The 10,919-nt window shown below is 41.4% G+C and overlaps 1 protein-coding gene across 2 annotated transcripts; it reads left to right on the top strand.

The window, feature by feature from the left end:
• Positions 1 to 333: 333 nt before the first annotated feature.
• LOC110605031 (MDIS1-interacting receptor like kinase 2-like) lies at positions 334 to 4,131 on the top strand. Of its 2 annotated transcripts, none has more exons than XM_043952337.1 (2): positions 334 to 3,432; positions 3,548 to 3,737. In XM_043952337.1, exons 1-2 carry the CDS (start codon positions 693 to 695, stop codon positions 3,586 to 3,588), a joined length of 2,781 nt encoding a protein of 926 aa, XP_043808272.1. In that variant the 5' UTR covers positions 334 to 692; the 3' UTR covers positions 3,589 to 3,737. The 2 variants fall into 2 exon arrangements, with proteins under 2 accessions (XP_043808272.1, XP_021599017.1); XM_021743325.2 differs by having other exon boundaries at positions 350 to 3,432; positions 3,561 to 4,131.
• Positions 4,132 to 10,919: the final 6,788 nt, after the last annotated feature.

Genomic DNA, 10,919 nt, shown 5'->3' with positions numbered 1-10,919 from the left:
ATAATAGTGTTAATAAAGTTTTCAAAAAAATGACTTAAAATTCCATCAATTAATTTTTTTGAGTACATCAATCCTCAGAAAATAGAAAATTTTCATTTATTTCATCTTAATAATTTGTACGTAGAAAATATATTTTAACAAAATTATTTTAAAAAAATAACTTACACGTTCTAAGCTTTATAAAGGAATAAGAAACCAGCTGCAGCTCGAGATAAAATCCTTGTGCTAGAGAAAGCCAAAGGCAGGAATAATAATGCAAAATCCAATCAATTTCTCCCGCTCCTTTTACTTCCTGGATATTTTTTTTCTTTTCTAAGTTGATCATAAGGTAAGTTGATCATAAGAAAATAGCAGTGCTTTCCTATTGGCTATCGTAGTCTTTACGGACAGAAACTATCAGGTCAAGTCTTCATAGTCAAATTGTCAAAAAGTAATAATTGATGAGATAGATGATTCTCAGCCACTTGTTCAAGTCAAGTCTAGTAGTCATTATTCAGTAGTTGACACGAGTTAAGTTTCCATTCAATATGTGAGCTTCTAGACCTGCTCAAGCTAAGACATTCCTCTATAATAAATCCTTCTCTCTTCTCTCTTCTCTCTTCTCTCTTCAGTCTTCACCCTCCCATGAAATCCATCTCCTTTTCAAGTTCTTAAATAAAAAAAAAGGACCTGAAATAATCTCCCATCCCACAATGCTGTTGCTTGAGAAATCACTCTACATGTTCATCATTTTGTCTTCTGTATGTTTCTTCAACAATAATTGTGCTGCTTCAGTAACTGAATTATCTTTTAATGCAAAGCATGAAGCAGCAAATGGTGGAACAGAAGCCAATTCTCTTTTGAAATGGAAAGCAAGCCTTGACAACCACAGCCAATCTGTTTTATCTTCTTGGGTAGGAAGCAAACCTTGCAACTGGGTTGGAATCACTTGTGATAACTCTGGAAGCATCACCAGTTTGAGCCTTGCTAATTTAGGCTTAAGAGGTACGCTTGATAGTTTCAATTTTTCATCCTTTGCCAACCTTTTACGTCTTCAACTTTCAAACAACTCATTGCATGGAAGCCTTCCATCACATGTCTGTAATCTCTCCAAAATAAGATCCTTGGACTTGTCCAATAATTATCTCACAGGAAACATTCCACCTGAGATAGGTTTCCTGACAAACCTTAACAGCTTGTCTCTATCTCATAATCTCTTTAATGGCCATATCCCTTCTGCATTTGGCATGCTGAGGTCTCTTTCTGAGCTTTATTTGTGTGAAAACAATCTCTCCAGTTCAATACCAACTTCAGTAACAAACCTGGGAAATCTATCTACTCTCTGCTTAAGGGGTAACAAGCTCTCTGGTTCCCTACCTTCTGAGATTGGGTTGCTGATATCTCTTAATTATCTCGATTTGTCGAGTAATTCTCTTACTGGGAGAATCCCTACTTCCATTGGAAACTTGAGCAAATTATCCTACCTTGACTTCTCCAAGAATCAGTTAAGTGGTCCCATACCTGGAGAAGTGAGTCAGATGAGAAAATTGTCTACTCTATGGCTTTTTTACAATCAACTTTCAGGACCCATTCCTTCTGTGCTTGGAAACATGACTATGCTGGCTGATTTAGCTTTGTATGGAAATAATTTATCTGGAAGGGTTCCTCCAGAATTAGGACAACTTAAATCCCTTCAAGTTTTAAACTTGTTTTTCAATCAGCTCAATGGTTCCCTGCCTCCGGAAATCAATAATCTTACCCATTTGATGTCTCTAAGATTGTCTGGAAACCAATTCACTGGTCCTTTGCCAGATAATGTCTGCCTTGGAGGGTTACTTAAAAATTTTACAGCAGCCAAAAATTATTTCTCAGGCTCAATCCCCAAAACCTTGAGAAATTGTACTAGTCTATATAGAATAAGGCTTGAAGAGAATCAATTAACAGGGAATGTTTCAGAAGATTTTGGGATATATCCACATTTGTATTACATGGACTTGAGTAACAATAGATTGCTTGGAGAGCTTTCATGGAAACTAGGGAAGTGGACAAACATCACTTGCCTAAAACTCTCAAACAATTATATCTCAGGTTCTATTCCCTTTGAGCTTGGAAATGCTACTCTTTTAAGTGTCATTGATCTTTCCTGGAATCATTTGCAAGGGAAAATTCCAAATGAATTGGGGAAGTTGAAGTTGCTGCTTAGCCTTCGTCTTAACAATAATAAACTTTTTGGTGCTGTTCCTTCAGATGTCAAGTTGCTTTTTAATCTGAATGAACTTAATTTAGCAGCAAATAATCTAAGTGGTTCAATTCCTCAACTTTCTGAGTTGTCAAGTTTAATGATCTTGAATTTAAGTCGAAACGAATTTACAGGAAGCATTCCATTTGAGATAGGCAATCTACATTTTCTACAAGTTCTTGATCTTAGTCATAACTTGTTGATTCAACAAATCCCACTACAACTTGGGCATCTAAGAACTTTAGAAGTGCTAAATCTCTCACATAACATGCTCTCCGGTTCGATTCCGGGCAATTTTGATGATCTGTTGAGCTTAACTGCTGTGGATATATCCTACAATGAGTTAGAAGGTCCTCTTCCTGATGTTAAAACTTTCATTGAGTCTTCTTTTGATGCATACAGAAACAACAAAGGCCTGTGTAGTAATGCCATTGTCACTGCCAGTGGTTTAAAGCCCTGCAAATTCATTAAAAGCAGCAAAACCACTCAGACAAAAAGGAATCAAGTTGTCATTTTGATTCTTCTTCCTCTTTTGGCAACTCTATCTCTGGTCTTTATCTGGATTGGATGTTTCTTGATTCTCCATCGAACTAGAACAAGAAAAGCCCAACCAATTGAGCAAAATTGTGAAAAGATAATGGTAATACCAGACCATGATATGGAAATACAGTATGAAAATATCATCAGGGCAACTGAGGATTTCAACTCCAAGTATTTCATTGGAGCAGGTGGATATGGAGTTGTTTATAAAGCTGTAATGCCATCAGGTCGAGTATTTGCAGTAAAAAAACTTCACCCATTACAAGACTCGTCAAATTTAAAAGCTTTTGAAAGAGAGATTGAAGTGTTAACAGAGATTCGACATCGAAATATTGTCAAGTTATATGGTTTTTGTTCATGTTCAAAGCACGCATTTCTGGTGTATGAGTTGGTAGAAAGAGGAAGTTTGAGAATGATTTTAAGCATGGAAGAGGAAGCAGTAGAATTGGATTGGATGAAAAGGTTAAATATTGTGAAAGGAGTAGCAAATGCTTTGTCTTATATGCACCATAATTGCCCATTTCCTATAATTCATCGGGACATCTCCAGCAACAATGTTCTGTTGGATTCAGAATATGAAGCTCGTCTGTCTGATTTTGGCACAGCTAGGCTTTTGATGCCTCACCCATCCAACTGGACTTCATTTGCTGGTACCTTTGGATACATAGCTCCAGGTACATGCCCTTCTCTATATGCTTTCTAACTCGTTAAGAGCTTAACAATCATTATTTGAATGCTAACTTAAGATAAAAATTCAAATGTTTATGTCAATATAAATCATAATCCTAGTTTTTTTTTTCAGAGTTGGCTTACACGATGGAAGTGAATGAAAAATGCGACGTATATAGTTTTGGAGTAGTAACATTGGAGATAATAATGGGAAAGCATCCAGGCAATCTTCTCTCATCTCTTTGGGCTTCACCAGTCTATCAACAAATATTGTTAAAGGATTTGGTAGATCCACGTCTTCCATATCTTGGAAATCAAGTTGCAGAAGGTGTAGTCTACGTTACTGCTTTAGCACTTTCATGCTTGCATACCAATCCCCAATCTCGTCCAACTATGCAACAAATTTCTTCTAAGTTGATAGCTAAATATCCTCCCATTTCTAAACCATTCTCCATGATAAAATTACATGAATTGGTATTTAAATCAATGTCAAAGAATGAATATTTTGATTGTATTCAGTAATAGCGTTTATTGTTAGTATTTAGTGTTTAGATTAAATCAAAATAATATTTTTGTTGTTTATTATTTGATGACTACTTATTTATACTACTAGTAGTTGGAGGTTGAACAGGTGGTTATTGTAAAGTTTCCATTTCCTAATGTTTAGATTTTTGTAGTAATTAATTGTAATTTTCTAACACATATACTCTTTTCTTTTTTATGTATTCATAGAAGTCTTAAAATATAAAATCTTATAATATATTATGAACAGTATACCATATCTTATAGTAGTAAATTCAACTCCGTGCTGAGTTGGCCGAGAGTTGTAGAGGGCAGGAGCCTCCCATCTGAAGGTAAGGTTCAATAGCAAAGCTCCAAGATGAATTTTTTTAAAAATTATTTTATTTTTTTATATTTTTTTTAGAATATAAATATGTAATATTTTTTTAATATATTCCGTTTGAAAAGTCACAGACAAATAAGAAAACTCCAGCCGCTGTAGACATAACTATATTAATGAAACATGTTAAATTTATATATATATATATATATATATATATATATATATATATATATATATATATATATATATATATATTGTAATACCCGGCTAGATTCCGGCATCGGAATCCCTACCTTCCGGCGGAATCTCCGTTGGAATATGGAATTTTGATGATGCCAGAGTCTTCTAGAGGGGTAAAATGTGATTTCTAAAATGTTTTTACTGATTTTCATGGTTTTAAATGGAAAAGATTGGAGTTTTGAAAAGAAAAGACCAAGGAGGTTTTTGCCAGGTTCGGCCGCCGAAAGTCAAGTTCGGCCGCCGAACATGAGTTGGTTTTGGGAGCGCTTTCGGCCTCCGAAAGCTATGTTTGAACAAACCAGGTTCGGCCGCTGAACCTCAAGTTCGGCCGCCGAACATGGGGGTGTTTTGCTTGCACGTTAGGCCGCCGAAGAAGGTTTGGCTGGCCACCTATAAAAGCCCCTCAGACCGAAAATGGGCGAGTTTTCTCCCCATTCTCGAGCTCAGGTGTGTTCATGTCCTCCTATAGTCGTTTTCTTGCTTTTTCTTCAAATCCTTCATGTTTTATAAGCTATATGGTTGTTTTGAAGAGTTTTAAAGCTTGGATCAAGGTTTGGAGAGCTTGGAGACTTTAAGAGTTTGGGTTCTCCACATCTCAAGCTTTGGGTCGCACCAACCCTCGATCTTCAAGAGGTAAGTGTGGATCTATGCTTTCCTTTACGTTTCATGAAGTTTTAAGATGGTTTTGATGGTTTAGTATGGGTAGATATGCATGTTAGGGTTTATGTGGGTTTTATGCCCAATGTATGATAATGTATGTTCATGTGATGTTTGTGTTGGGGTTTAAGTTAGTTTTCGAGCCCCTTGAGCATATGGGAGAGAGTATGCATGATTGGGAGAGAGTATGTGAGGTTTGGTTTGTTTTGATGGTTTTGGCCTATGTGGGTCATAAACTATCTATGTATGCTTTAGATGTTGTTTTAGGGAGTTTAAGCTTGTTTGAGCTCCCTTGTGCATGGTTAAGGATGTATGCATGTGTTTGAGGAGTTGGATGCTTGTTTTGGGGTGTTTGGAAGGTTTGGGAGGCTTGAAATGCACAAAGGCTGAGTTCTGGATGAACTCAGGTTCGGCCGCCAAAGGTGGTTTCGGCCGCCGAACCTGCCTGAGGATGCATGGTTTGGCCGCCTAACCTTGCCCCCGAAAGTTGGGTTTTGGCTTGAAAGCAGACTTTCGGCCGCCGAAGGTAATGTTCGGCCGCCGAAAGTGCCTGACTTTCGTCTCTAGAGAGAGAGTTCGGCCGCCGAAGGTGCCGCCGAAAGTACCCTGTCCAGCCTTTTCATGAGTGTTTTCTATGCATGTTTAAGTGATGCTTTAGGGGGTTTTTGGGGAGTTGTTTATGAGTTGTTTAGAGTATGTTTGGCACCTCACTGGAGTCCACCTGTGTAGGACCGGACCCGAGGAACCGAGGTGTTTAGCAGTGTTAGCTGCTTCAGAGTTAGTCCAGAGCTAGCCAGAGGTGAGTGGAACCAACCATTATGTTTTAAATCAAATGTTTTCAGCATGTTCAAGCATGTTCATGCATCATGAATACCATGTTATGCAATAAGTTGTTTGCATTAGAATTCACGAATATGATGCATTGCATAATACGATGATGATGATATGGATGGATACTGGATGATCCTCTAGCCCTCAGTATGTTGTGACATGATATGGAATGATATGACATGGCATGTACGATATGATATGAGATGAGAAGTCCAGGTGTGGCCGTATCGCCCCTGGCATAGAGCATGAGAAGTCCAGGTGTGGCCGTATCGCCCCTGGCATAGAGCATGAGAAGTCCAGGTGTGGCCGTATCGCCCCTTGCATAGAGTATGTGAAGTCCAGGCGTGGCCGTATCGCCCCTGGCATAGAGTATTGTTGACTTGTTATGGTACGAGATTGATATGTAGAGGGCTATTGATGACAGATTCATCCTTGAGGTGATATATTTGTGATGTGACGCATTCCATGATAACATATGTTAAAATGAACTGTTTTCTTTTATGGTTTCTGCTCACTAGGCTTTTTAGCTCACCCCTCTCCCCTAACCCCAGGTTTGCAGGGTCAGAGATAGTCAGGAGATCAGCAGGTTACGTCCATGGTCATGTTTATGTAATAGAATAGTAGTGGACATGATGTAATGTAAAGTTATGTAAGGATGTAAACGAGTTATGTTGTAATACGATATTATGTTATATGTTCAGAGTTATAGTATTATGCTTGGCCCGAGTTGGTTAATCCCTTTGTACATGAGTTTTATTTTATGTTGTTACATGTGATGAACCGAGTTTGACATAGAGTATGCTGACCCTAGGGATTCTATGAGTTCAGTCATAGTGCATACACAGGTCATACTGGTTAAAGGTAAAGTTTTAAATGTTTTACGATTATGTTTGATCATGTTTGGGATTATACCAGCTGTACAGGATGCATAGTAGGCTTGCTACGGGTCCCGGCGGCCTTATGCCGATCTGGATCCTAGCGCCGGTAGCGGTCCGGATTTCCGGGTCGTTACAGAATGGTATCAGAGCCCTAGGTTCACATGGTCGGACCTATAGTGTGTAGGGCTCATAAAGGTTATAGTAGGGCAAGCACAATAGGAAGATCATGTCCACTAGGATAGGATATGGAGTCCTGTCTTGTATGATGATGTGAAATGCCATGACGATGAGCATGTGCATTAATGCTATGATATGTATGTTATGTATGTGGTGCAGGTTCATGTGTTTCCACATGAACCATAAGATGCTAATGTTTATGTGCTATGTTATGCTTTCAGAAGTCAAGATGAGAGGAACTCGTCGATCTGCGAGATTGACTGGAGCTCCGCCAGAGAATGAGGGAATGGATGCCCATTCCCCTACTCTGCAGAGGGCAAGATCTTGTAGGACGATCAGGGAAAGTACATCAAGGGACCCTAGAAGGTCTTTTGATGCAGGTCGGAGGAGATCAGTTCATGAAGTTATGTCAGCGGATGTGATGGAAACAGAGGAGGATAACCAAAGAAGAGATAGTAGTTTGGGCATGAGTATGTCAGTAGAGGATATGGGAGAGTCCCAAGGAGGCACTCAGGCCTCGGGCTTTGTTCCACCACAGTATCCACCCTACCCGCAAGGGCCAGGGTATCCGATGGGAGGTACATCGGATTTCTTTAGCCATAATCCATATCCCACCTTTATGCCCTATCCTCCCTTTTACCCACAGTACCCCATGTTTCCATCCTCACCCTTTTTCCCAGGTCCAGCAAACCCTAACCCAGGGGATGCTGCACCTCCTCCTCCACCAGCAGAACCAATAGTCCCTGATGTCCGGATACTCAAACCTGGTTCATCAGTTGGGGGTAAAGTAAAGATGACAGATTACCTCAAGTTGGATGCCCCCAAGTTCGAAGCAGGCGATGACCCTTTTGAGTATCTCAGAACGGTAAAGATGATAACAGATGAGCTAGGAGCAAGTGACAGTAGAGCCATTCAGATGGCAGGGTTCACATTGAAATGCAAGAAGGCAAGGGAGTGGTTCAAAAACTATGTGGACCCAAGGTTGGAGAGCTTATCCTGGGAGCAGTTTGCCAATAAGTTTGCAGGATGGGCTTTTCCAGATAGTTCCAGAGAACTAAAGATGATTGAGTTTGAGCAGCTAAGGCAGACAGAAGAGATGAGTATAGATGAGTTTACGGACAGGTTCCTGGAGCTGTTGCCGTTTGCAGGACAAGGTCTTGACACAGACCTGAAGAAGTCTAGGAGATATGTTATGAAGCTTCACTCCAGGTATTCCTCGTTGGTTCAATCAGCAGAAAGGGAGAGCTTCCATGTTATAGTGGATATGGCACGGAGAATGGAGGCTAGTGCCATTATCCAAGGGACAGTTAAACTGTCTGTGGCACAGTCTTCGGGTTTCCAACTCCCGAGGACAAGTGATGTTAATCTCTCCCCTCTAAGTGAGGCTGTCACAAAAAGTAAGAAGGGAGACAGAGGTCTCAGAAGATCAAAGAAGAACAAGTTCTGGAATCGGATAAAGTCTGGTCTGGGATTAGGAGGTGGCTCGAGCTCAGGCACAGAGGTTGCAGAGTGTGCAAGGTGCGGTAGGCCGCATAAGGGAGTCTGTCGGTTTGGGACCACAGCATGTTACAGATGCAGCCAGGAGGGACACATAGCTCGGGAGTGTCCTAAGGCAGCTTTTATGGCACCGTCCCATCAGACAACTCCAGGCAGTATGGCTCAGCCATCAGCTCCAGTCATGTTTCAGGGCAGTGGTAGAGGCGGAGACAGGGGGACAGCCCCTTCTTCAGCAAGTTCCCGTGGGGAAGGTCCATCAGCTCCAGCACGGATCTTCGCCATGACCCAGCAGGAGGCTAACACATCGAACCCGATGGGATCAGGTAATCTCACTCCGGTATGTTCTGATGTGTCTGTTTTATGAACCTTGATGTTTCTCTTTTCTTTGTTTGCTTGTGAGCCCTCGTGAGATTGGGTTGATAGCTTATGGGTTAGAGTATCCCCTTGGGGTCAGTGCACCCAAGAGTGATCCATCTGTGGCAGAGTCAGTCTGCCGGTATAGCCAGAGTATGTGTTGTGAGTAGATGCCTTCCAGCTGACCTAGCGGTTCTAGATTTGACTGTTTGACGTCATTCTAGGGTTGGATTGGTTCTTCTACTAGTGGTACTACCTAGTCCGCAGAGACAAGGTAGTCAGGTTCAGAGGTCAGGATGGATCAGAGTTAGTCCTTAGAGGGGACAGAATAGGGATACCTAAAGGTTCAGTATCAACCCTATAGGCTCGTAGGTTGTTCAGGAAAAGTTGTCAGGGATTCCAGCTCTTCTGAGAGAGTATAGCAGTCGGGTCAGGGAGCCCGCCTCAGTGCCCTTTGTTAGAGAGTTTAGATGTTTCCCCAGATGAGTTCCCAGGACTACCACCTGTCAGGGAGATAGAGTTTAAAAATAGAAGTAATGCATGGAATTGGACCAACCTCTATCCCTCCCCACAGGATGGTATCAACAGAGTTTAAAGAGTTATAAGGATCAGTTGTGAGAGTTGGTAGTTAAGGGTTCCCATCTGACTGAGCACTTCGCCTTGGGGTGTTCCAGTATTGTTATGAGGATGAAGGATGGATCCCTAGGACTTTGTATCGACTACAAGTCGTTGAGCAAGGTCACTACCCAGAATAAGTGTTTGCTACCTTGGATCGACGATCTATTTTAAGCCAGCTAGCAGGAGCTAGTTGCCTTTTCAAGATAGATCTGAAGTCTAGGTACCATCAGTTAAGATCAAGGAAGAAGATGTGCTGAGAACAGTGTTTAGAACCAGATATGGGCACTACGAGTTCCTAGGAATGTCGTTCGGGTTAATGAACGCCCCTACATCATTCATGGATCTCATAAGCAGAGTTTTAATTGGTTTCTGGATCACTCCGTTATTGTCTTCATTGACGGTATCTCGGCGAGTTTCAGAAATGCAGAAGAGTATGCCCATCATCTGAAATCAGGATTGCAGATCCTGAGAGAACATGGCTTGGATGCCTAGTTCTCCAATGTGAGTTCTGGTCGAGGAGCATATCCTTCTTGGGTCATGTGTGTCGGAGAAAAGAAAAGTGAAGTAGACCTGAGAAAGTTGAAGTTGTAGCTAACTAGCCCAGGCCCCTTGTAGTGACTAAGATCGAGAGCTTTTTGGGTTGGGCAGGTTACCTAATGGAGGTTCATCTAGAACTTCTCTAGAGTTGCCGCTCCTATGGCCAGATGGATCAAGAAGAACCAGAGGGTGTGTGGTCTACTTAGAGTGAAGAGGGCTTTGAAAAGCCAAAGGAAATGTTGATGTCAGCACCAGTGGTGGCTCTGTCCGCCAGTGATGGAGATTTCACAGTGTCCTGTGATGCGTCCCGTGAGGGACTAGGTTGTGTGTTAATGTAAAGTGGTAGAATGATTGCTTATGCTTCTAGGTAGCTGAAGAAGCATGAGTTGAATCATATTACACACGATCCAGAGATGGCAATGGTAATACTTGCACTCAAGATGTGGAGGTGATACCTGTATAAGGTATGTGGACAGATCCTTACAGATTGAAAGAGCTTGCAATACATCTTGAGTCAAGGGAGAAGAACATGAGGTATAGGAGATGGGTAAAAACTGCGTGGTATTCGCGACTTCAAGGTTCGGTATATTCGGCTGAGGCAAATATTTCGATAGATGCCCTCAACCGGAAACCACTTGGCAGCTTACCCCATCCCTTAGTACAGTAAGAAGAAAGCCAATAGTCAGAAGATGAGAAGAATCAGAACTGCTGTGAGTCAGCAGGAGAGTATGAAGTCGTCCGCAAGAGGCATGTAGAGTTTCAGAAGAGAAGAAGAGTTTTTGTCAGAGTGCACGGCGGAAGCGTGTTGAGGTTCTCGAGGAAGTCGAGGTTTGCTGGAGGTGTCTCCTAAAGAGAGGGT

Source organism: Manihot esculenta, chromosome 17, assembly GCF_001659605.2.
Source record: "Manihot esculenta cultivar AM560-2 chromosome 17, M.esculenta_v8, whole genome shotgun sequence".
Classification (NCBI taxonomy): domain Eukaryota; kingdom Viridiplantae; phylum Streptophyta; class Magnoliopsida; order Malpighiales; family Euphorbiaceae; genus Manihot; species Manihot esculenta.
Note: the sequence above shows the minus strand (reverse complement) of the source record. Positions and strands in the feature narration are given on the sequence as shown.